General features: G+C 43.3%; 1 protein-coding gene across 4 annotated transcripts in view; it reads right to left on the bottom strand.

Annotated features, from left to right (window-relative positions):
* Positions 1-2,260: 2,260 nt before the first annotated feature.
* Positions 2,261-27,354, bottom strand: part of BLM (BLM RecQ like helicase) — a 101,236-nt gene continuing 76,142 nt past the window's right edge. For all 4 annotated transcript variants that reach the window (XM_024232808.3, XM_054531879.2, XM_024232809.3 and 1 more), the window contains 7 exons: positions 24,457-24,647; positions 20,497-20,644; positions 14,029-14,228; positions 13,390-13,582; positions 8,515-8,637; positions 6,352-6,553; positions 2,261-2,621 (listed from right to left, as the gene is read on the bottom strand). In XM_024232808.3, the coding sequence (XP_024088576.2) occupies positions 2,444-2,621; positions 6,352-6,553; positions 8,515-8,637; positions 13,390-13,582; positions 14,029-14,228; positions 20,497-20,644; positions 24,457-24,647 (1,235 nt within the window). In that variant the 3' untranslated portion in view covers positions 2,261-2,443. The remainder of the gene's footprint in view (positions 2,622-6,351; positions 6,554-8,514; positions 8,638-13,389; positions 13,583-14,028; positions 14,229-20,496; positions 20,645-24,456; positions 24,648-27,354) is intronic.

Below are 27,354 nucleotides of genomic sequence, written 5' to 3'. Positions count from 1 at the left end.
AAGTGAGTGTGGGAGAGTCAGGCCTTCCTGTACCTAGGGGAGGATGGGCCCGTGATGGGTCCCAGGCTGGTACTCCTTGGTGGACTTGTGCCCTCTCCTATCCCAGGTGGTGGCGATTTGTGCCCATGGAGGGCCACCAGCAGGGCCCAGCCCAGAGCAGCTTTGCCGTCACCATGGACCCGTCTTTGGCTTCAAAGCCTTGGCATCGGTTCAGGGAAAGTTTGCCTGCTCCTGCCCTCCTGGGGTTGCGCTGGGCGAATGCAGAGCTTCCCTGGGGGTCTGAGAGGACTGGAAGATGAGCTGGAGGAAGGAGGCCACTTGCATTTTCTGTGCCTGCTCCCGGGTCCTGAGAAACTGAGCAGAGCCTGTTTCAACCTAGAATGTTTTCAAGAGTTGGGTGTGGGGCCTGGCTCTGCCACTTGTGGTCATTTGAGCTTAGGCAAATCAGAGGTCTCTAGGCCTCAGGTTCCTTGCTGGGAGGCAGGGGCGAGTCACCCTGTCATCTTCCCAGGACACGGGGAAGGGCTGTAGGTAGTGTGGGCCCCACACGGCCTCTGCTCTCCACCTTCAGGCCCCACGCACGTTATTTTCATCTGTTCCCCCACAGCCCTGGGAGCCCCTGGAGGCACAGCCTGCGACCCTGAGGGATAAGCTCCATCTCCAGAAGGAACGAGTGGATGAGGTCAGAGCCCAGCAGTGACCTGTCTGTGCCGGAGTCCACCCCCACCACCAAGGCCAGAGCTGCTGCCGCAGGTGGAACGGACATGCCTCCTGCCAGATGCCCGGCTGGATCAGCAACTCTCCAAGGTGGCCTCATGCTGGGGACATTACCCCAGGGGTCTCAACTTCTGGCTACTTTGTCTCCTTTCCACTTCTCATCACCAGAGAAGGTTCTTCTGGCCAGAAGGATGGCCTCTGAAAATGTCAGATCCGGAACGCATCCGTGCTAACGGCACTCAGCCCTCAGCAAACTCGCCTGGCCAGTCCCCCCCGATTAAACGTGGAGCCAAAAGCCCACAGGCGGCAGTTGGGGCTCACAGGCAGCCGAGGAGGCAGGAAGTCAGTGTGCTACCACAAGGGTGGATCTTCAGGGTGGGTGCAGGGTTCCTCTCAGGACTGAGTCCTCAGGTGGAGGCCACACGGCTTCCAATCAATCCCCTCTTCACAGCTTTGGCTTTGGCACGGGCAGGGTCTTCCCAGCTACACCCTCCTGAGTAAGGTCACAGGTAACACCACACAAAGGGCAGGCCAAGGTGTGTGTTTTGTGTCTTATGCCACTTTCTCGCTGCATGGCACCCAAAGGTGACCTACAGCTGAGAAACCCATGTCTCCAAAAATGGGGCCACTGGAGTTCAGGCAAGAGAGGCCAAAATCCTACCTAAGATGCTGGGGCCAACTGGCCCATTATGGAGCATCCTGAAAAATGAGGCCACCACAATACCAAAGGACTACAGCAACTGCCACACATGCCCACCCAAACAATCTGCCAATCTTTCTCACTGACCCCAAATACTGGGATATTATCCAGTGTTGATAATTTGTAGGCAAAAGAATGGTCTCACATGGTTTTATCATAGTTTTATTCATGGAGATTGACCATTTTCACATATTTGCAGAGCATGTATATATATATATATTTTTTGAGACAGAGTCTCGCTCTGTCACCCAGGCTGGAGTGCAGTGGCATGATCTTGGCTCACTGCAACCTCCGCCTCCTGGGTTCAAGCGATTCTCTTGCCTCAGCCTCCTGAGTAGCTGGGACTACAGGCGTGCCTGGACACCACACCTGGCTAATTTTTGTATTTTTAGTAGAGACAGGGTTTCACCATGTTGGTCAGGCTGGTCTCAAACTCCTGACCTCGTGATCCACCTGCCTTGGCCTCCCAAAGTGCTGGGATCACAGGCGTGAGCCACAGCGCCTGGCCATGAGCATGTGTATTTTTTCTTCTGTGACTAGCCCGTTCACATCCTTGGTCCACCTGTCCCCTGGGATGTTTCTGACTGGTTCACAGGTATTTGGTATGATGGATACTAATCCTTTGTAATGTATTTTCTCCTCTTTTCCCCGTCATTTGTCTTTTAATTTTGTTTGTGTTGTCTTACACGAAAAGCTTTAGTTTCACAAGGGCCCACGCGTGGCTCTTCCTTTGGCTTCTGGGTTTCGTGTTATGCTCAGAATCTCTTGCACTGAGATGATTCAGCTGCTGCCTCAGACGTTCTGAGAAATAACGGCCACAATGCTTGCAGCGGCAGCAAAACATGCTTATTCCAAAGAAAATGTTTATTTTAAAAAGAAGAACTATCACCCCCCAGCATTTATTTAAATATTAATAGAGACGAGTAAAAATTTCAAATGGTATAACAAGAATAACAGCTTTATAGTCACAGATGGTCAGATGCTGACAAACAAGAAAGAGGGTCTATGTACATTGAGATTCGGTTGTTATGAGAATGCATACGAAGGCTTAAGAAACGGTCTATTTATAGGCTTTGGTGGAGCCATAATCCCTAATTTGCTATTGGCTCCTGATGTCGCTTGAGAAGTATGTGAGGCTGAACTGGATCCAATGATGCTGGAGGATTTCATTTTGGAAGATATCTTTCTACATGTGGCAGACCCCCTGAAATGTGACAAAGAAAAAATCAAAATGTTATATGAAACCAAAAATGAATGACCTTCTTCCTCTCAACCTGCACAGAGCTACAATACCGCTTCCCTGGGCCTAATGTGTCCTCGTGCATTTTCTGCCTGCGAACCCCCTAGGTAAGGTAAGTTTCCTTTACTACTTATGGCATAAAGGACCGCTGCCCTTCATATAAATTTGTTCTGGATTTGTCTTTCTGAAATGTAAAGGACTGTTTCTTAATTTTCTGACTGGTGACCAACCCACCGCCCCTCTCTCCACCCACACCTTCGGCAGCCTACAACCAGAGCCTACAAGAGGAGCTGAGGTCCACATGTCCTCATCTATTCTGACCAAATAAAAGAAGTGAAACACCTTGCTGTAAGGCCCCAGCTCCCTGCTGACAGGCACCCCGGAATGACTGGACTTGTACAGTCCAGAGCAAGGCAGCTGTGGGGTAAGCACGTGTGGGGTGGGGTAAGCACGTGTGGGGTGGAGCTGGGTGGCCAGGAGTGGCAAAGCTGGGCGTCTTCCTGGCTAGCCCCAGGAAGCCCCAGGAAGGCTGCGGATGTGGCCCTCTGTCAGGGCCGTGTCCAGCAGCTCCCTGGCTCACCTGCCTACACCCAGAGATCTGCCAGCTCTCCCTCCCACTCACTGCCTTCTAAAGCCAAGGAAGAAGCCGCCAGAGCCGATTACCAAGTCCTTCCAGCATCTCACTTTCCTTGCAGACCTTAAGATAACAGCTCCCTTCCCACCCCTAAATGAAATAAAAACAAACAAAACTATGGGGCCGGCATGTTTACAGTGGTGACTGTGGGCAGCATTACCCGCAGAAGCCTTTCCTGCTGCTCTGTAACCGGCTGATGTCAGGCCCCACATTAATTCCACGGCACCAGGGCATACAAGTAGCCTCCCGTCTGAATTGAAGGTATAGGGCCACGGGGCATGTGGGTAATGACATTCTGGTGGAGCTCCATGACTTAAACTCTGGCTCCAAGGCAATTTTACTGCAGAACTGGCAGAGATCTGCTAAACTGGCAGAGATGCAGCCTGAAGTTTCCCTATGCTGATTTCCTGCTGAGAAATTAAGCCCAGAGAGAAAACCTGCTGTTTATGTTGATTTACAGAATGAATCTGCCAACAGCAGCCTCCATTTCACCTGGGCCATCCATTTACTCCCACTCAGAGAGCCCAGAACACAACTGGTTCATTGTGTGTTGTTCTGAAGATATAAAACTCTGAGGGTAGGGTGGGGAGGTAAGGTTGCTGGCAGAGAGCCACATTTATTCTTTCACTGCACAGGGACTCTCAATCCGGGGAGCGGACTGGGTCGGTGGAAAAGAGAGTGGAGCAAAAAGAGGCTGCTCCAAGGGTAACACAAAGTCACACAGTGCACTGGCTTTAGCTGGTAGGGCTTAAAAAAGAATCCCATCTTGGCTGGGCACAGTGGCTCATGCCTGTCATCCCAGCACTTTGGGAGCCGAGGTGTGTAGATCACCTGGGGTCAGGAGTTTGAGACCAACCTGGCCAACATGGTGAAACTCCATCTAAAAATAGAAAAATTAGCCCAGCGTGGTGGCGTGCACCCATAATCCCAGCTACTTGGGAGGCTGAGGCAGGAGAATAGCTTGAACCTGGGAGGCGGAGGTTGCAGTGAGCCGAGATGGTGCCGCTGCACTCCAGCCTGGGTGACAAGAGCGGAACTCCGTAACAACAACAACAACAACAACAACAACAAATCCCATCTTAAACACCCAGGCTCACTGAAAACAAGCATGGAAATGGGTATGAGTGTGAGCTTTACTGCTTCTTATCAGATTAGGTTCCAGGTGATGCTGCAAAGTGCTTCACTCTTACAAACGAAAGTTGTGAAAATTAAATAAGGGAGCCAATAGCAATATGGCTTTGTTCTAATACATAAAAATGAGATGGGAGACCATGCGTGTTTTTTTAGGAGTCTCCACAGGCAACATGCAGAAGTGAATGTGCTCCGGGCAGGTGTGGGCAGGCCAGTGTCCGCTTCTACCTTTGAAACTGAGACCAGGCAGGGTTGGCCTCCGATAAGCCCTCCCCAGGCCAGGCCTCAGCTTCCTCTTCAAAAACCCGGGGTGTTGAGCCAGATGCCTTTTAAGGTCTCCGGCTCTGTGTGCGTTACTGAGGAAATGAGTATTTCCCAAAGCGGAGGAATAAATGATGGAAATAAGAAAATGTCCTCACTGAAGAACATTTACTGATCACTTGCGCACTCAAAACCACAAAATTAAACTAAGGTTTTCTAATGCCTTTCATTTCGGTACTCTGGCAGGAGGATTAGCACATACAAGATTTTGTTTATGAACTTAACAAGAAAATGACAATTTGGTAATGTCTGCCTTCCTTTCTCTTTCCCCACTCAGTTTTTGTTTTTTATTACTCAGAAGGACAAGAGGTAGAAAAACTGCAAAAGAAAACACAACAGCCTGCAAAAGTTGACTGTGGACTTCTTTTTGGTTTCTTTTTTCTGCAAGCAATTCTGTTACAATATACAGTTACTTTGGGGTCACATTCTCAAGACTGATGGAATGGTCTCCCTCCTGCCAGGCCTAACCTACTAGCCAGAAGGCAGAGGGTGCCCTGGCAGAAAACCAAAAAGGGGCTGTCAGAAACAATGCAATTATGAAGAAAGAAGGACACTGCCAAGATCATCACACAGATCAGACCATGCTATCTTTGTTGTTCCCCTGGTGTGCAGAAAGCGCCCAGAACAGACATGTCCCAGACGAGCGGCCCAGGAAAACGTGGGAAGGGGAAGACAGAAGCCATTTACGCAACCCCTAAAGAGGCCTGGCTTGACTGAACTTTTGGTTTCTCTGTTGTGGCTTCTTCTCGCTACCCCTGCAAAGGCTGGGAGGTCGATTCTCCCAGATGTTAATGAAAGGCAGGGAGTGTGCACGCGCCTCAAGGTGGAGATACATGGGATTTTGCAGCAATAAAAGCAGCGGAGCAAGTACTGACAGAATCGTAAAAGCCAGGAGGACACAAAACCCTTTGTTATTTATTCAGCTAGTGTATGATTTATAGCATTTTAGGTGGAAAAGTCTCTTAAGAAGAGCAATCATCCCAAACAAGCAAACAAATATCTAAGGGAAGATCAACATGGAAGACATCTTTGCAAACAAGAAACACTAGTCAGGCTGAGTGCGGTGGCTCACATCTGTAATCCAGCACTTTGGGGAGACCAAAGTGGGCTGATCACTTGAGCTCAGGAGTTTGAGACCAGCCTGGGCAACATGGGGAAACCCCATCTGTACAAAAAATACAAAAATTAGCCAGGAGTGATGGTATACACCTGGAGTCCCAGCTACTCAGGAGGCTGAGGTGGGAGGATCACTTGAGTACAGGAGGCAGAGGTTGTAGTGAGCCAAGATTGCGCCACTGCACTCTAGCCTGGGCAACAGAGCCAGACTTTGTCCCCAAATTAAAAAAAAAAAAAAAAAGAAAACTTTAGTCATAACTATTAGTCAGTAGAAGTTTTAAACATCTGAAGCAAATATTTTTTGTTGTTTCTTGAAGCAAATATTTTTGTTTTGGATCAAACCTTAATTGTCACTCCATTAACAACTGTCACTCCATTAGGAATATTTAATAATGGCTTATTTTAATAAATCCTTCAAAGCAAGGCAGAGCTGTTGCACTTTTGTCCTTTCTTCCCTTGTTCCCTATATTCAAAAGATATCACAAAACATACCCCTTTGCCTTGGAACCACTGGAAGCAGTTTTTCTCCTCTTAGACCTTTGGGAGGCTGGCATCTTTTTCCTCTTCCTTTCATTTCTGGTTTTACTTGCAAAGTAGTGGGAAGATACGGGTATTTCCTCGTCGAGCTCCTCAGTGGCACTTCTTCCGGGGCCTCTGCTGCTGGACAGGCTTATCCCTGGGGAACTGTCTTCAGCTACAAATGGAAAATGCAGATGTTTACAGGTGATGTTGCACTGGTCCACGTGTTTTTAGTGTATATGAAGAGACACACTGCAGGGGCCCATTTTGGCAGATACCTAGCTGCTTCCCTGCCATATGGATTCAACAATTCAGCAAGAACCAAACCTTTTTTCACTTCACAAAGCCCCAAAGTGTTCAATGGCAATTCATTTTTAACAAAAGAGAATCAGAATTCATTTAAAAAATTTGTGATAGTCTTGAAGTTAACTAGAGACATGAGCTTTAGCTCATACTGTCGCATATGGCCTGTGTTCCTGTTGTTGATTGGGCAGTTAGTGCTGGTGGGCAATTCAAAAAGTATCAAGTGCTATAAAGATGGCAGGCAATTTTACTTATTTTAAATGTGCTGAAAAAATTAGCTCAATATAAGGGAAACAAACGGTCCTGTATCTCATCTTTGAACAATAGTTTCTTAGTAAATAAGCATAAGAAAATTCTAGACCCTATTTTACTCTTTTCAGACAAAAAAACTTGTCTTTGCACAATATGGCTGAACATGTCACATATTATGCGGGAGGTGAGACCGCATGAAAGCACTCATTTGCAAAGAAGATGGTAATTTCCATAAGTATTTGCATCCCAAGGCATCCAAAAAGCATGAAACCTCTCTATAGATAGGTCACACAGGGACCCAGTCTCCATTTCCTGGCTGGTCTGGCTTGTCCTACAGGCCACCCTACAGGAGCAGCACGGAGAGCACAGGACTCTACCATGGCTGCTCCAAGCCTGGCTCACTGTCAAAATGTATTCGGAACAAGGCTTTTAATGGACTAATTACCATATAGAAGAATTTATGAGAACCTGACCAGGTGTGGTGGCTCATGCCTGTAACCCCAGCACTTCAGGAGGCTGAGGCGGGTGGATCACTTGAGGTCATAAGTTCGAGACCAGCCTGGCCAACATAGTGAAACCCCATCTCTACAAAAAAATACAAAAATGAGTCAGGTGTGGTGGTGCATGCCTGTAGTCTCAGCTACTGGGGAGGCTGAGGTAGGATAATTGCTTGAGCCTGGGAGGCACAGTGAGCCAAGATTGTGCCACTGAACTCCAGCCTGGAGTGAGACTGTCAAAAAAAAAAAAAAAAAAAAAAAAGCGACTGGGTAAAGAGAGAACTTGAACTATCTCATCCTGCTCATCATTTCCATCATCCTTGGGAAGACCCCCACACTGCCTGTCTGGAAGCAGGAAGAACACTGAACCGGGTTTGTCTGTTGTGTCCTATTACATGGTGATGTTATCAGAGGGCAGAAGACTTCTGTGCTCTCAATATTGCCTACAACAAAATGCTTCGTTGTTCTCATTTCCCCCAGGTCAATCATTTCTAAAGCTGCAATGATGATGAAGCTCATGATTAGAGGTGCCACAGGACAGGCCTAACGTGACTCCGGGAACGTCTGATAATGATGCACTCAGGCAGGTTCTGTCAATGACTAACAATAATAACATTCTAGTTGCATGCTCATTTCTCCAAAACATTTAAACACTAGTCTTAAATTTTATCTTTAGACATATTTGTCAGATAACATGTTCCTTCCTTGGTGGAGGGACCTGATTCACAAAGAGGCTGTTTGGTGGCCTGCCAAAGATCACACAGCATGACATGGTGGCAGATCTGGAACTGGCACCCAGGGCTCTGATTCCTTGAGCACTTGCATTACAGAAACCAGCAACCCCTGGCCCAAAAGTCCCCTTTTGTATCCTATGAGTAAGTTCAGAACTGGCACCCACAGGGGGCATAAGCACTAGTGTCCTCTCAGAGGTGACTGGCACACCACTGGGGGCTGACTTGGATGTCATTGTGACGAGGTGTAGGAAGCATTCACACAACCCGGAAACTGCATCATTCTAATTCAGTGAGACGCATCGCTTCACATTAAACAGGCTTTTAGAGAACACACATGGCTGTATACTAACCTGGCGATGTCCATTCAGAGTATTTCTGTAATACTGAAATCACTTCCGCACCATATTTTTCCAGTTTGTCTTCAGTAACACCATCAATTTGAAGCAAAACCTCAGGATCAGAAGATAAAGATTCTGTGCAAAGGCATAAAATTAGGAATTTAAATTATCACCCATAGAAAACCCACTGAATTCAGGCTCATTCACGCATTCAGCACATGTCTGCTAAGTGCCAACTAACTGCAGGGTACTGGGAACACAGGCCAATTTTGTAAAAGGCAAAGTTAGCACCTCAGAGGCAGCAGACAGGCGCAGAGGGCAGGAACCCACCATCTAATTCCAGCGGCATAGGCCAGGGCAGAGCAAGGGCAAGAGCCAGGGCAGGAGGAAGCTGAGGGCGGGACCTGTGCCATGTGTGCGGAGTGGAGCAGATCTGCTTTGCCCACTGTTCCTATGGCCAGTACTCATCTAGCTGAGACTGGTGTGCCCTCTCTTTACTGAGAACGCTGCATTTCTATTTCCAGCTCCAGCCTCTTCTCTGCACTCCAGACTTGTACACCCCACCCTAGATGGCATAACCAAATTGTTACTTCCTCCAGCACAAACTTTTCTTCCACCACTCTTTCCCCTTGTGGGTTGAGGCAACAAGCAGCCAGCTGAGTCCTCTGCATAGAGGTCGCATATCAGTCTTGCAGCTAGACAAGCCTGTCATTTAAAGGTCACCCTGGCTGCTGTATAAGAACTCGACTGTAAAGGAAAGAGTAGAATCCGGGAGCCTGATGGAAGCCATTGCAGGAGCGAGTGAGGATGGAGTGAACTGGAATGCAGTAGTGGAGACACAGTGAAGCAAGGTTTGGGTGAGTTTTGGAGGCTGGCTCTGTAGCACTGACTGATGCACTGGCTCTGGGTAGTGAAGGAGTAATCATTCCCATGTATTTGAGCTGAGCAATGAGTGGATTTCAAATCCTTTCCCATCTGTGATTTTCACATCATTCCCATGTTTAGAGGAAAAGCTAGAGACTGTGGACAGAACAGAAGGTTTATGAAGGGGGTTTAATGGAAGATAAAGTAGGAGAGGCAGGAAGAAATGTAGACCCTTGATTAAATGTATACTTTATCTGGGAAGCTGTTGTAGTTTTACTAGTTTTTGAAAGATTAAAATGTACATCACATTCACAGCTGGAGGTAAGGAGGACAGTTAAGAAACTACACTAATCGCCTAGGAATAACATATCATAAAATACCAAATTTCATCAATTCCAAGACACACACCTTTTCACACTTTAGCATTCCTGAGGTCAGGATGTGTCTTAGAACTGCTGACGGCTAAATGGCAGCTGCCTTGCGGTTGTTACTGCTCATGCTTGTGAGAACTTAGTCATAGCTATTAGTACTGTCAGCATGTCAACAAAGTCACTGCACTGTTTGTACCTCATGTATTGAGTCTAACTGCCATGACATGTCTTCAAAAAGACTATACTGTGATTAGCATTAAAAAAGTGATTGTGAATGCAGAAAAGTTCTGAAAAAGAGTAGTAGGGAATACATTTGGCATTAAGAAAAGCACTATCTGGCTGAGCGCGGTAGCTCATGCCTGTAATCCCAATACTTTGGGAGGCTGAGACAGAGCGGATTGCTTCAGCCTAAGAGTATGAGACCAGTCTGGGTAACAGTGAGGCCCTGTCTCTGCAAAAAAATTAAAAAGCCAGCCAAGCATGGTGGTACATGCCTGTAGTTCCAGCTACTCAGAAAGCTGGGGTAGGAGGATCACTTGAGCCCAGGAGGTCTAGGCTACAGTGAGCTGTGTTCAACCACTGCACCCAGCCTGGGCGACAGAATAAGATCTTATCTCCAAAAAAACAAAACAAAGCAAAACAAAAAAAACGCAGGCATTATTTGTCTCTGAGTACACATGCCCACAATTCCATAGTTTCTCGCAAGTACAACCAAGTGCTTTACATGACCTAAGAAAGGAGATGCCCAAAGTAGATGAGGCAGCATTACATTTTTGTTACTGAGAGATGTACAACCTTCTGTTGACACCTTCTGGTATCATCAGGAAACCACCACCTTCAAAACAGAACTGATAACAGAGGTTTCCATTAAATCCTGGGGAAAATAGTGGAACACTCTGGAAATGCCTTATGGCTAATGAGAATGTTAGTGATGACACAGGGAAAAACAAAGACATGGACAACTCAGTTAAAAAGTGACTCAGAGGTCAGGCTTTGAGTGTGAACTTTTATAAGTACCTATGGTAATTTGATTATATGTATTTTTCATACAGGCACAGAGCTGTGGATAATAAAAATCAATGTCTAAATCAGTAAAAAACAATTCTTTCAATAAAAGCACTGTGTCATAGTTTAATTAGCAGAATTTTTTCTTCCTTAATAGTCCATAAAGTAACAGTATCTTAATAGAGTTGGCATCTTAGAGTCAGTGAAATATTGTAATGACCGATTATGGTAGGAGAGGGAATGAAGATGAGAGAAGGTGATGATTAGGAGATTTTATGAAGAAGAACATGGAAGGTAATACAGCCCAGTTGGTCAACTATATGAAGACGTTGTTTTCCAGGAACTCTACTACTGAAATTCTGGGTTGGGCTATCTGCCCATGGAAATAACTCAGACCAGAAAGTATCTATTAACTAAAGACATAGCAGTGTGCTAGATCCAGATTCAAAGAGGCATAAAACATAATCTCTTCATAAGGAAACTAGCTCTTCATTGCAGATTTTTTTTTTTTTTTTGAGAGGGAGTCTCGCTCTGTCGCCCAGGCTGGAGGGCAGTGGCGCGATCTTGGCTCACTGCAACCTCCACCTCCTGGGTTCAACCAATTCTCCTGCCTCAGGTTCCCAAGTAGCTGGGATTACAAGCACCCGCCACCACGCCTGGCTAATTTTTGTATTCGTAGTAGAGACGGGGTTTTACCATGTTGGCCAGGCTAGTCTCGAACTCCTGACCTCAGGCAGTCCGCCCACCTCAGCCTCCCAAAGTGCAGGGATTACAGGCGTGAGCCACGGCGCCCAGCCCATTACAATATTACAATTGGTCATTACAATATTTCACTGACTCTAAGATGCCAACTCTATTAAGATACTGTTATTTTATGGACTATTAAGGAAGAAAAAATTCTGCTAATTAAACTATGACACAGTGCTTTTATTGAAAGAATTTTTTTTACTGATTTGGACATTGATTTTTATTATCCACAGCTCTGTGCCTATATGAAAAATACATATAATCAAAGTAAATGGTGGGCGCATGCCTGTAATCCCAGCTACTCGGGAGGTTGAGGCAGGAGAATCGTTTGAACCCAGGAGGCGGAGGTTGCAGATATTTGTACATAACACAGCTAAACACTATAAAGCAGGCAAATAATCAGCACAAATAATGAAGTAATGTCTGGTTTTAGAAATTACAATAATCCGGCCGGATGCGGTGGCACATGCCTGTAATCCCAGCACTTTGGGAGGCTGAGGTGGGGGGATCACCTGAGGTCGGGAGTTTGAGACTAGCCTGGCGAACATGGTGAAACCCTGCCTCCCGGGTTCAAGTGATTCTCCTGCCTCAGTCTCCCAAGTAGTTGGGATTACAGGCACCCACCACCATGCCTGGCTGATTTTTTGTATTTTTAGTAGAGACGGGTTTTGCCATCTTGGGCAGGCTGGTCTTGAACTCCTGACCTCATGATCCACCTGCCTCGGCCTCCCAAAGTGCTGGGATTACAGGCGTGAGCCACCGTGTGCGGCCAGATCATTGTAATTTCTAAAACCAGACATCACTTCATTATTTGTGCCGATTATTTGCCTGCCTTATGGTGTTTAGCTGTGTTATACACAAATATCTGCAACTTCTGCCTCCTGGGTTCAAGCTATTTTCCTGCCTCAACCTCCCGAGTAGCTGGGATTACAGGCATGCACCCACCATTTACTTTGATTATATGTATTTTTCATATAGGCACAGAGCTATAATTAAAATTATACCATGTATAACATATATAGGGTACCATTATACCATATACAACAAAGTACTATATATATGTTAAAGAACATATTTTATCTTAAGAATGAGTTTAATATTCAATGGTCTTTAGATGTCCTTAAAAAAAAAAAAAAAAGAATAAGTTTCGGCTGCACATGGCAGCTCATGCCTGTAATCCCAGCACTTTGGGAGGCCGAGGTGGGTGGATCACCTGAGGTCGGGAGTTTGAGACCCTGTCTCTACTAAAAATACAAAATTAGCCGGGCGTGGTGGCGCATGCCTGTAATCCCAGCTACTTGGGAGGCTGAGGCAGGAGAATCGCTTGAACCTGGGAGGCGGAGGTTGTGATGAGCTGAGATCGCACCACTGCACTCCACCCTGGGCAATAACAGTGAAACTCCATCTCAAAAACAAACAAAAAAAGAATAAGTTTCAATTGTTTCTCTGAGATTTTAATCCAGAGATTAAATAAAAATAATTAAAACAACTGAGGCCAGGCTCAGTGGCTCACGCCTATCTGTAATCCCAGCACTCTGGCAGGCTAAGGCGGGAGGATCGCTTGAAGCCAAGAGTTCGAGACCAGACTGGGCAACATGGTGAAACTCTGTCTCTACGAAAATACAAAAATTAGCTGGGCATGCTGGTATGTACCTGTAGTCCCAGCTACTTGGGAAATTGAGGTGGGAGGATCACTTGAGCCCAGGAGGTTGAGGCTGCAGTGAGTCATGATCACGCCACAGCACTCCAGCCCGGGCGACACAGCGAGACCCCGTCTCAAAACAAACCCCAAAAAGAAATAAACCACTGAGATATATTTATCACTTAAGGAGTTCCCTACCAAGGTTAACTTTCGGCCTATTAATCTGTACCACGTAACAAAGGATACATGCGTACCCACCTGCAAGCTTCTTGAGAGTGACGGTATTAAAAATATTGAAGTAATGGACACCAAAAACTTTCCCCAGAGATTTGCAGACTTCTGTAAGTTCTCCAAGACATTTTTTAACCATCTCTTCCCTCTGAGACACTTTTGCTACTAACGCTTTTTGTTTTTTCACACTGCTGGAATTTTCTGTTTCCATAAAGTCTACCTTTATGAGAGAGAAACAAATCATAGGAGTGGGTATATGTGCACTTGTACCCATACAGGGGCTTTATTTAATGCTTAATTGCATTTTTTGGGGGTAATTCTATTCTGTCATGCAGATAGTGAGCCCACTGGGAACAGGGGCTGTGCATTTTCCATCTTTGTATCTCCAGTGTCAAGCATAGAATAGCCTCTTGATAAATGTTTCTTTAATGAATATATAAAGATTTAGTGACCTGATAACCCATTAAATTACTTTTGACAGGTGTCACATTACTTGGGTTGAATTTTAAGATCTCTTTCCAATTTAAGAATAACAGAATATGTTCATATAGAACAGTATATATAAATTCAGTATCTATAAGCTTGGACAAAGACACTATACTTCACTGTAATATATTTTGGTTCACTCATTGTGAGATAATAAAATAAACATGAAAAATACTATACCTTTAAAGCGCCATTTAGTACAGTTTGGGCTTTATCTCCGAGCATCACATAAGCGATCGCCTGGTCATTGGCATTGATATATAAGTCTTCATCCAAAATCTTGTCAAGTATCAGCTTTTTAAAAAGTCTTTCGGCATTGTGTCGTGAATAAGCAGATCCTTTTCCAAATATACCTGACTGGAGTTTTGCACTCTTACTCCCTGATAAGAAGATAGAGGAAGTAAGATGAGTAAATGTAGGTATATCATCACCCTCAAATAGAAGAGGCTAAAAAGTCATTTATGGACAGGTTTGGACAGATGGAATAGATCACAAATCCCTGGCACAGACACTCATTTCTGTAAAATGAGAGTATTTGAGTAGAACGCTAAAATTTCTATGGTTGTATGTACATTTCCTTATCTTTTTACAATACACATGGACAAAAAACAGCAGCAAAATTATATTGGAGCAAATAAATCAAAGAAAGAGTTTACATAAACCATAATAGCTTCCTATCACTGTGCTATGTATTAGGATAACTGTGCATTACTTATCTAGTTAAAATTTTTTTTTTTTTTTTTAGAGACAGGGTCTCACTCTATTGTGGAGGTTGGAGTGCAGTGGTGCAATCATGGTTCACTGCAGCCTCAAACTCCTGGGCTCAAGTGATACTCCTGCCTCAGCCTCCTGACTAGCTGAGATAACAGGTGCAGGCCATCACACCCACCTAATTTAAAAATTTTAAATATTTAAGTGCATCTAGTATTTATTAATTTTTAAATTTTTGTGGGTACATAGTAGGTGTATATATTTGTGTAGTACATGAGATATTTTGATACAGGCACACAGTGTGAAATAAGCACATCATGGAGAATGGGCCAACCATTCCCTCAGGTATTTATCCATTGAGTTGCAAACAATCCAATGACACTCTTTACATTATTTTATAATATTTAATTTTTTTGTAGAGACGAGGGTCTCACTATATTGCTCAGGCTGGTCTCTAACTCCTGGCCTCAAGCAATCCTCCCCTCCTGGCTTCTCACACTATTGGGATTACAGGCATGAGCCACTGAGCCTGGCTACAAACAATTTTTGACAATCAGTTTTATAAATACGATCCCTGGCCCTGGTTATCAAAACTGCTACTAGTTTATAATCCAAGTATTTAAGTCTATTCTTTTTGTCACCCTCACTAATGAAGCCTATTCAAATTCTAAAAGAAAAGCACAACACCCTATAAGATGCTCAAGGGGAGAGATGAAGACAGGAATATGTACACACACTTCCCTCTTTCTCTTACTAGCCGAGAGCCACAGTTGGCTGGATCCTTTGTTTCATTCACAAGCTGCTGTGACTGCTAATGTCTTCATTATAAACACAATTTTATTGTAACAATCTACTTAAGAGACCTTGTGACATTTATAAAAATCAGAATTAATGGTTATTATGTAAAGCTTTAGCTCTGTTTTAAAGAGTTCCAAATAATTATATTATTGTCAATTTCAAATGACTTCTGGCCATATATCCTGAATTATTCAAAAATTTCTTTAAGTAATTTGTATCCCTGAAAGGCCACATTACAGAAACAGAACTACCGTTCTGCTAATGATAGGCTGAATGGCATGGACCAAACTTACTGCTGAGGACAACTAAGAAAGCTGGCTGAAATACAATTTTTTTTTTTGAGTCAGGGTCTTGCTCTGTTGCCCAGGCTGGGGGTGCAGTGGCGGGATCACAGCTCACTGCCACCTCAATCTCATGGGCGCAGGTGATCCTCCCATATCAGCCTCTGGAGTAGCTGGCACTACAGGTGCGTGCTACCATGCCTGACTAATTTTTGTATTTTTGGTAGAGACAGGGTTTCACCAGGTTGCTCAGGCTGATCTTGAACTCCTGGGCTCAAGCAATCCGCCTGTCTTGGCCTCCCAAAGTGCTGGAATTACAGACATGGGCCACTGTACCCAGACAGAAGGTTTATAATTAAAAGTAACATTCCCCTGACTCATCCTTCCCTTCCCCAAGGGAATCACTTTTTAAACAGTTTTTGTTTTCAGCTCTTCAGGTGGTTACCTACACACAGAAGGACCTGAAATCTTGCCTTCTGTCCAAAAGCCTGACATTTATCTATTGCCCTTGCCCCTTTACTATGAAAGATGAGGCTTTACCTCATTCATACCACCCCCACTTTGTTTTATTCTTCTCTGAATTTTGCTAGTTATATGATACTATTGGGTCATGTACTAATTATGTTTCTAACTTTAGATAGAACTTCTGACCACTACCCCTTCCTACAATGTGAGATGTTATTAGTACCCAAGCCTTCCCTGTATGCCTTCTTTTACTTTTAGTGATTGTGCTTTTACATCACCAATATTGACATTTACATCCTGTTCTGTCCCATAACCATGTTTAGGTCTATATGTTGATTTCCATCATTGTTTACATGATGACAATTTTCCTTCCCTAATTGGAACAATGTCATGACTCTTATGGAACCAAAAGGAGCATGTTTACCACATCCATGTCAAATGGATTACTTTTTTGTACATTTTACCAATTCCTCAAAGTCATGTTACAACTTTTTTTTTTTTTTTTTGAGATGGAGTCTTGCTCTGTCGCCCAGGCTGGAGTGCAGTGGTGCGATCTCAGCTCACTGCAACCTCCGCCTCCCAGATTCAAGTGATTCTCCTGCCTCGGCCTCCTGCGTAGCTGGGATTACAGGCGCACACCATCAGTTCCGGCTAATTCTTGTATTTTTTTGTAGAGATGAGGTTTTGCCATGTTGGCCAGGCTGGTCTCGAACTCCTGACCTCAAGTGAACCACCCACTTTGGCCTCCCAAAGTACTGGGTTTACAGGCATGAGCCACTGCGCCTGGCCACAACTTCCTTTGTTTTATATTTGATCTTGCTCTCTTGTATAATCTTTTCCCTGGAGTTTCTAAGGGCCTCTCTCCTTTTTTTTGGTTGAGAAGTAACATTTGCATTCTTCACTGTTACCAATAAAATCATTCCTTTCTTACTGTCTTTGTCTGTTGTGTGGGCCCTGTTCCTCCTTTTTTTTTTTTTGAGATGGAGTTTTACTCTTGTTGCCCAGGCTGGAATGCAATGGCACGATCTTGGCTCACTGCAACCTCTGCCTCCCGTGTTCAAGCAATTCTCCTGCCTCAGCCTCCCGACTAGTTGGGATTACTGGCATGTGCCACCACGCCCAGCTTATTTTGTATTTTTAGTAGAGACGGAGTTTCTCCATGTTGGTCAGGCTGGTCTCAAACTCCTGACTTTGTGATCCACCCACCTCAGCCTCCCAGAGTGCTGGGATTACAGGCGTAAGCCACCATGCCCAGCCTCCTCCTGACTTTTGTTAGTCTGCATGGATTGCTTACTGGCCCTGCTGCCTGACTGTGACTATGGGTTTTCTTCACTGGACCCATGGGTGGGTTCCACCGCTTATCAAATCACGACATGCGCTCACTTTCTTTGCCTGCTAGTCTCCAGGATTGCTGATATTAAGCTGATGTCAGTCTGGTTTGGGTTCCTGTTTTCTTTCCAGAGCTTTCAGGATTGTCTCTGAAGGGGTCCAGAATATGCCACTGTGGCATAAAAATTATTTTGAGCAGAAGGCATCTGAAATCTCTTATCTGCCAAAAAGCAGGGCCTCCCAAAAGAACTCGGTTGTCATAAATTCCCTCCCTGGGAAAAACCAGGGAAGGCTGACCCTTTTAAACAGAGATAAGACTTCACACCACACTTAAACAGACATTGTCATAAAAACTTTGTATCTCCCATCTGGTCTCCTAACAGTCCATCTGTCTTTCCTAACAGTCATTTGTTTTTCCATAAGTGCCCCCCTCCTTCTCCCCTTCCTCTATTAAGATGGTATATAAGCCCCACATTCTAACTGCCCCTTTGAACCACATTTTTCTGTGAACTCCTAGCCACACATGACTAAATCTGTCTTTTCCTTTGCTAATCTGTTTTTTGTTGGTTTAATTTGCAGGCCCCATCACTGAACCTAAGAGGGTTGAGGAAAAGTTTTTCCTCTTTGACATGTCTTTAACTCTTAGTATTCTCAAATCTCGTGGCCATATGTCTTAAATTTTTTTTTTTTTTTTTAACCGGCATCTTATTTGGCATTCAGTGAGCATTTTAATCCAAAACTTTTATCTCTTCCACTCTAGGAAGTTTTCCTATATCATTGGTTTGATAATCCCCTTTATTTTCTATTTCCAAAATTTCTGTCAGATTTTACATCTACTGAGGATTAATCCTTTCTATGCTTTCTCTATTTTCCATATATCATTTTGATCAGTTCCTAAATTTTCCTGACTTTATTTTCCAACCTCTCCACTAAATTTACTTTGTCAATCATTTAAAATTGACAGCTCTTTCTCATTTTTATTTCTTTTCCATTATTCAATTATTATTTAAGTCTTTATTTTAAAAACTCTTTACGACGATACTAAGGAGTCTTCTCTCCCCTCTCTCCCAAACTACTATTTTCAATTATCTCTATCAGCCAGGGTCAAATATTCTGTTTATTTGGTCTTCCTCTTTACTGTCCATTTCTTTCTTTTTTTGAGATGGAGTCTCACTCTGTTGCTAGGCTGGAGTGCAGTGGCGCGACCTCGGCTCACTGCAACCTCCACCTCCCAAGTTCAAGCGATTCTCTTGCCTCAGCCTCCTGAGTAGCTGGGACTACAGGTGCCCGCCACCACGCCCAGCTAATTTTTGTATTTTTAATAGATACAGGGTTTCATCATGTTAGCCAGGATGGTCTCGATCTCTTGACCTTGTGATCCACCCGCCTTGGCCTCCCAAAGTGCCGGGATTACAGGCGTGAACTACCAAGCTCGGCCTTTACCATTCATTTCTATGTAACTTTCAGGGACTAGGTGAAACTTTTTAGGTGGGTTTCTTCTGTTATTTTCTATCTAGATTTACTTCCTCCCAAATTCCTTCCCTGAATGGGGATATTTAATTGTCAGGTTTGCTTTAGGGTAAGTAGGTAGGACCAGACTTTAGGTAGGCCGGGCAGTTCCCAAATGCCACTTAGGGGCTCTGACCCCCTAATTCAGTGGCCCTTCTACTCTTTAGGCAATCACTTCATTTATTTTTGTTCTTGAGTCAATTCCAGGCATTCTATGCAGTTCTTTTGTGGGCATGTTTTCTATTTTTCTTTTTTTTGAGACGGAGTCTTGCTCTGTTGCCCAGGCTGGAGTGCAGTGGCGTGATCTCGGCTCACTGCAACTTCCTCCTCCTGGGCTCAAGAAACCTTCCCGCCTCAGCCTCCTGAGTAGCTGAGACTACAGGCATGTGCCACCATGCCTGGCTAATTTTTGTAATTTTTTTTATAGAGACGGTATTTTGCCATGTTGCCCAGGCTTGTCTCGAACTCCTGGGCTTAGGCAATCCTCCTACATAGGTCTCCCAAAGTGCTGGGATTACAGGTGTGAGCCACCATGTCTAGCCCCGCTTCCTAATTTTGGCTCCCCTGGTTTCACTCCTATCCTCTCGTACCTCTAGACTTCCCGACTGATGCTTAGTGTTGGGGTTTTGCCTGGCTGATGGGACCTTTTCTGCTATAAATCTTCCCTACATTCATTTTGGGTTGTGGCTTTATTGCATTTTGTTCTATTTGTTAAGATGCTTCCATCCATTTCCTAATTTTTTTTTTTTCAAGACGGAGTTTCCTTCTTGTTGCCCAGGCTGGAGTACAATGGCGTGATCTCGGCTCACCGCAACCTCTGCCTCCCGGGTTCAAGAGATTCTCCTGCTTCAGCCTCCCGAGTAGCTGGGATTACAGGCGCCCACCACCACACCCGGCTAATTTTTGTGTTTGTTTGTTTATTTATTATTTTTGAGACAGAGTTTCACTCTTGTTGCCCAGGCTGGAGTGCAATGGTGCGATCTCAGCTCACTGCAACCTTTACTTCACGGGTTCAAGTGATTCTCCTGCCTCAGCCTGCCACCACGCCTGGCTAATTTTTTGTATTTTTAGTAGAGACAGGGTTTCACCATGTTGGCCAGGCTGATCTCAAACTCCTGACCTCAGGTGATCCACCCGCCTTGGCCTCCCAAAGTGCTGGGATTACAGGTGCGAGCCACTATGCTGAGCCCCTAAGAGATTTTTAAAGGCTCTAATCTGATAATAGTCTCTCTCCTATTCTCTATGCTGTTATGGGTCTAATTCTCATTTTATTTCCTTACTAACATTTTAATAGTTACATTCCACTCATTCAGATGAACTTGCATAAGCTTTATCATTTTCTTCTTTGTATGTGAAACCATCTCAACTTAGTGACATATACATTATATAAAATAGTATAATAATTGACTGCCTTTTGTTACTTAAAAGTTTTATTCAGAAACTCAAGTTTTATAAGAAAATAGACAAAAGTGATTTTTTCTATGTACTTGTAATAAATTCTTTAGATGCTCAGTTTCAATTGATGTAACTCAAACATTCAAAACAGATGACTTACCCAAGAAAATGTCGACCAGCATATTCATAGTAAATCTTCCAGAAGGACCTACATGTTTTATATTTCTCGTTCCTTGTGATGAACTATGTTCTTGAACAAATCTTACAATACTTTTCACATCATCAGTCACATCTCTTGTTTTATAATCCTATGAATAAAAAGAGAATACTTTCTGCTATAATTAGGGTAACAATGCCTAGATTACTAGGGTTTAATATTAACTATGGTAGATTCATCATAACCCATTTCCAGACCAATACCAAGACTAAAACCTACGGAAATTTCAAATGTTCATGCTTATCTAAGTTCTAGAACAATTACCACTCTATGTTGTTACTGTTTCACAGAGATACATGTTGTCTTTCAACTACCTGATAGCACTCTGTGGGTAGAAACACATATATAACACACAGACAAACACACACACACACAATTTAAATCCTCCATGCCTCCTAGAATAGTGCTCTGTTACATACTGGGTGGGAACCTGTGGGGTGCCACGTAAATCCACGGATTCTAACCCCTCCGGGGTCTTTGGTGCCAGAGTCAACGCTCTTTCATCATCTCCTGTCAGTTTCCTTTCTCATTTCCTTCAGCTATCCCCAAACTCTGCCCACTTTTTAGAGTCCCCATTACTAGATGACTTTTTGCCTTCCTCTCTCCTAGTTCTCTCTACCAGCAATACTGACCACTCACAGGTGTAAAAAGCTGCATCATGCTTGGTGCTTCTGTGTATACAGTTCTCCCTACCTTCTAATCCTTGTCATTTGCACACACCAATAACCTGGAGATGAACAGGTTTCTGGTCTTACACTAACAACTGCAAGTGATTCTGAGGCCCTATCTAGAATCATCAAGAAAAAGTGCCCTGTCACTCCATTCCTACCTTAATTTTTTTTTTTTCTTTGAGACGGAGTTTCGCTCTTGTCACCCAGGCTAGAGTGCAATGGTGCAATCTCGGCTCCCTGTAACCTCCACCTCCCAGGTTCAAGCGATTCTCCTGCCTCAGCCTCCCGAGTAGCTGGGGTTACAGGCACCTGCCACCATGCCCAGCTAATTTTTCTGTATTTTTAGTAGAGATGGGGTTTCACCACGTTGGCCAGGCTAGTCTCTAACTCTTGACCTCAGGTGATCCGCTGGCCTCAGCCTCCCAAAGTGCTGGGATTACAGGTGTGAGCCACTGCACCTGGCCATCTATCTTAATTCTTGGTGATTAGGTATATAGAGCTGATCCTTTTACTTTGGCCTTTTGGTTCTTGATCTCCTCTGCTCCAATGATCCTGTCCTCCACATACATCAGCCACTCACACTTCCTACCTTAAGCTTACTAATAATGGCAACTCCTTCATTCTCAGACTACCACATCCTATCTTTCCAACTCATACCATGTGGTATTCTGACTCCAACAATCCCCTGGGAATGCCCATCTGCTGATCCTCAACCTCAGATGTCCTCCTAACTCAGCTAAAATTCCACAGTCAATCATTATAATCACTACCTCTCATAGACCCTCAGCTCTCTTGCCCTTAGATCACTTCAACATATTACCTGGCAAAACATAATGGATCCAATTCTCCATCTACGCTGTCCCTGTACCTATGTGGCTGAACTTGGCATTTTCACTGTCACTACGTGGCCACAAAGCTCAAATGGACTGTTAATGCTGTAGGCAATCATTATCTTTATACTTCCCTAGCCTATCATTCCTCCATTCTCTCACAACAGAAGTCAGCCAACTATGGCCCAGGAGCTGGATGCCTGTTTTTGTGCATAAAGTTTTATTGGAACACAGCCATGGAAGATGACTGGAAAATTGGTATATTTATTGTTTATGTCTGCATTTAGACTACAATGGCAAAGTTGTGAGTCGTTGTGACAGAGACTATGGCTGCAAAGTGTACAATATTTACGCTGTGGCCCTTTAAAAGCAAGTTTACTGACCCCTGTCCTAGACAACTATTTCATACTTTCTCCTTTCTCTTCCATCCCTTCTCTTATCCTGACTGTCAGCTGATGGCCATGCTTTAAATATCACCCATGTGCCACCAGTCTCTTTTCAGAATTTTTGAATCTTAATACGTAATTTAAGATTAGATTCCCACTTTAGGTAACCCAAACCAAACTCCTGATCTTCTCTGCCAACCAGCCTTCTGCATCTTAGCCAAGGATAACTCCATCCTTCCAGTTACTCTGCCTCCAGTTACTCTGGGACTCTAGCCCTCAAGTGATGGTTCTGGCTCTCTATCACCTCTTCCCCTCACTGGCTCTTAATCCTGCTCAGCCACATGGGCTCCCTTGCTATCTCTCGAACACACCAGGCACACCCCCACCTTAGGGCCTTTGCTCTAGCCAATGCTTTTTCCAGGAAAGCTCACATCCAGGGAGCTGCCAGCTAACTCCCTTCTTCAAGATTTTCCTCAGCTCTCATCTTCTCAGTTAAGACTTCCAAGGACCACCCCATCTAATACTGCATCCTGCACTCTACCCATTCCTCCTGTCTTTTTACTCTGCTGTGCCATTCACCACAGCTCTTATCCTTTCACGTATATTTATTGTGTATATTGTTTGTAACTGGCCTCCCTCTGCTAGAGTGTAAGCTCCACAAGGGCAGGGATTTTAATTTTGTTTAGTGATGTATCCCAAATTCCTACAACAGTGCCTGTTACACAGCCCAACAAATATCTGTTGAATGAGGGAACTGATTAGCAATGTTTACGGGATGGGGTGGGGTAGGAGGAGACAGCATGAATTTGCCAGTTCCACAATGAGAGAGATTACCCTCTGCTCTGCCTTGTGCTCCGTCTTTTTAAACTATACTTACTGAGAGTATTAAACTTTCTTTCTTTTTTTTTGATGGAGTTTCGCTCTTGTTGCCCAGGCTGGAGTGCAATGGCATGATCTTGGCTCACTGCAGCCTCCATCTACCAGGTTCAAGTGACTCTCCTGCCTCAGCTTCCCAAGTAGCCGGGATTACAAGCATGGGCCACCATGCCCGGCCAATTTTGCATTTTTTTAGTAGAGACAGGGTTTCACCATGTTGGTCAGGCTGGTCTTGAACTCCTGACCTTAGGTGATCCTCCCGCCTTGGCCTCCCAAAGTGCTGGGATTACAGGCATAAGCCACCGTTAAACTTCTATGAACACATGCATGTCGGTCTCCGCTCCAGTCTATGAATTGGTCCATACCATGGTCACTTCTGGCTCTCCAGCATCTTGCACATATAAGTTTAATACTCCCAGATAGGTAAATAATACACCAAACGTGAAAATGCTCAGTAAGCAGTAGGTTACAGTAGACATTAAAATGTAGAATTACCATGATAGGTAAAATAAGTACCTAATGATTGAATTTAACAATCTCTCAAGGGTATTTTAGGACAGATAATAGTGAATTTATCCACAAGCAGTTACTGTTATTCTTTATAGTTAAAAAAAAAGAGTAATGTAACTGATTTGAATTCAAACACACAGTACTCTAGTTATTATTCTTTTGAGAACGAGATCTTTTAGTATATTAATTAAATATTTAAAATATTAAATATTAATACATCAATTTTAATATATTTAATTTAATCAATTTAAATTTTAATATAATGTAATATATTAATAACATTAATATATTAAATTTAAAATATTCTACCTGCCCATGTTGGATCTTTTTGGATGTTTGCATATTAATATTTCTAAAATATTCTGTAATCATCAGTGCACATATATAAACTCAATATTTTGGATATGCTGATGTCCAGTATATTTTTTAACAGGGTTCTAATTATAAAGAAAAGATACTGCATGAAATTACTTTTTAAATGTTTCCATTCCAAATTACTACTGGAAGGAAGCTGTTTTTCCCCTGTTAATCTGTTGGAGACCACCTTTTGCAATCTAATTTGTATCTACATTTTTAAAGTAAGAGAAAAAAAAATTTAATTATAAAGAATTTTAAAACTTTTTTTTTTACCTTTGTTTTACAGCAATTATCACAAGAAACATCTGGGTGTTTCTTACAAAAATCAGGATTAAATCCATTTTCACCAAAGTAGGCCAAAAGCTGTATTCTCCTGCATTCTGTTATATTTTCACAGTAATGTACCATGCTATACAAATTATTGAAGTGAGTTTCTCTTGTATGATGGTTTCCATCTTTTTCCACTAAAAGAGATGAAGAATATAGTAAGACATACTTATAAGGGAAAAATAGAGCATATCATAGAAATATTTAGAATAGATTCACATAACTTTAATATTAAATAAGAAAATTACTGTTAACAGCATTATGTCAACATGGCATTCTATAGTATAATTAACTAAGTATTAATGTCCATCCTCAAGATTTTAGTATCATAGGAATAAACGTTGGGTTTTTTTTTTCAAATCTTCATTATCCCTAATGATGATGGTTTGACTTATATTTGCTGTATTTATCAGTCGAGCATGTACTGAACTGAACATCCCGAGGAAGCAGAGCCTGAGATTACGGCAGTGGCCATGCACTTCTCTGAGTATCTGAGGTCAAAGTAGTTGCACCAATGGTTCCAAAATTGTGCACCAACAAGCCCAGAATATTTTAAATTAAGGGAAACACAGCAATGCCTAACATCTGTTGAACATCACCCAAATTATTAGCTTGAGGTAGTTAATGGTATTAACATTAGATTGTGCTACGTTCCTATTAGCAATAGCTCATCTTTGCAAAGCTGGGTTTTTGGCAGTTGCTATGATAAAAAGAAGTATCTCAAGAAAATCAATGTGAAACAGGAAATGAGGGTGGCAGTGTCTGATTTGATTCCAATGTGTGAGAACAGCAGTGGCATACTTTCCATCAGTAAGCAACTGTCGTTACTTAAGAATTTTAACAACAGGTACAGTGGCTCACGCCTGTAATCCTAGCACTCTGGGAGGCCAAGGTGAGCGGATCACCTGAGGTCAGGAGCTCGAGACCAGCCTGGCCAACATGGCAAAACCCTGTCTCTGCTAAGAATACAAAAATCAGCTGGGTGTGGTGGTGCGAGCCTGTAATCCCTGCTACTCGGGAGGCTGAGGCTGGAGAATCGCTTGAACCCAGGAGGTGGAGGTTGCAGTGAGCTGAGATCGTGCCATCGCACTCCAGCCTGGGTGACAAAAGCGCAACTCTGTCTCAAAAAAAAAAAAAAAAAAGAAAAGAAAATAATTTTTAAAAAATATTATTTTTTTCTTCCAGTTTATGAGTATTTTTCCCCCAAATAGTTGCTGTTATCAGGACTTAAATATCTATTAAATTGTTTGGGCCTAAATTTTTTTTTTTTTTTTTTTTTTTGGCCTTGGCCTCCCAAAGTGCTGGGATTATAGGTGTGAGCCACCATACCTGGCCATGTTTGGGCCTAGCTTTAATATAGATTAAAAAAAACCACACAAATGGGCAAACCAAGTGTAAATATTTCATTTTCTTCACTGAGAATCACTTTGGTATAGTGCAAGGAACATGGACTTTGGAATCAGACGAACTTGGGTTCTGTCAGGGCTCTACCATTTACTAGTTCTGCATTTCATTTTCCTCCTCTGTAAAATGAGGAAAGCAAAGGTCTTATCTCTGAGGGTTATTGTGAAGATGAAATTAGTTGATGATACATGTAAGGCATTTAGAACGGCACACAGGAAGTGCTAAATAAACACTTATCTATAATAATTACCATTGTTATACTACTACTACAACTACTCCTATTGCTCCTGCTATATCAGTGATCCTGGGGAAAAGTTAGAAAACCTTTCTGAAGCTCACTTTTTATGAGTACCTCTATATCACAAGTTAGTTGTTTTGAACAAATAAGGTAATGAGGTGATATATGCAGTGTTGGGCACAGTGCTTGGTAAGTGCCATTTCCCATGCTCAGTACTTCTGCCAGAGTTAATTTAAAAGTGGTCTCAGCTGGGCACGGTGGCTTACGTCTGTAATCCCAGCACTTTGCGAGGCTGAGGCGGACAGATCACTGGAGGTCAGGAGTTCAAGACCAGCCTGGCCAACATGGTGAAATCCTGTCTCTACTAAAAATACAAAAATTAGCTGGGCATGGTGGCGGGAGCCTGTAATCCCAGCTACTCGGGAGGCTGAGGCAGGAGAATTGCTTGAATCTGGGAGGCAGAGGTTGCAGTGGGCCGAGATCACGCCATTGCATTTCAGCCTTTGCACTTCAGCCTAGGCAACAAGAGTGAGACTCCATCTCAAAAAAAAAGAAAAAAAAAAGTGGTCTCAAAAGAAATACATATATTTAGGAAATATATTTAACTCTCACAACCCAGGAGAAAAATGAGCAAAGAATGTAATAAAATTCTAAAATATGTATTCACTTTCACCCAGCAAGTTTAATAATGCTTACAGAGCATTTTCACGTTTGGTGTATTATTTACCTATCCTATAAGGCTGGGCGTGGTGGCTCACGCCTGTAATCCCAACACTTTGGGAGGCTGAGGTGGGCGGATCACCTGAGGTCAAGAGTTTGAGACCAGCCTGGACAACATGCCGAAATCCCTGTCTCTACTAAAAATACAAAAATTAGTTGGGCATGGTAGCGCATGCCTGTAGTCCCAGCTACTCTGGAGGCTGAAGTGAGAGAATCGCTTGAACCTGGGAGGCGGAGGTTGCAGTGAGCCAAGACTGTGCCACTGCACTCCAGCCTGGGTGACGGAGTGAGACTCGGTCTTAAAAAAAAAAAAAAAAAAAAAAAAAAATCTTACATAAGTAATTGCAAAAATGCCCAAAGATATTTTTATAGGGATGTTCAATACTGCATTCTTGATAACAGTGAAAAACAATAAACAAGATCTAGTAAGAGGGGATTAGTTTAATAACCATGGAATAATCATACTATGGAATTCTATAGTA

Source organism: Pongo abelii, chromosome 16 (assembly GCF_028885655.2).
Source record: "Pongo abelii isolate AG06213 chromosome 16, NHGRI_mPonAbe1-v2.0_pri, whole genome shotgun sequence".
NCBI classification, from domain to species: domain Eukaryota; kingdom Metazoa; phylum Chordata; class Mammalia; order Primates; family Hominidae; genus Pongo; species Pongo abelii.
The sequence above is the reverse complement of the archived record's forward strand: the minus strand, read 5'-3'. Positions and strand labels throughout refer to the sequence as shown.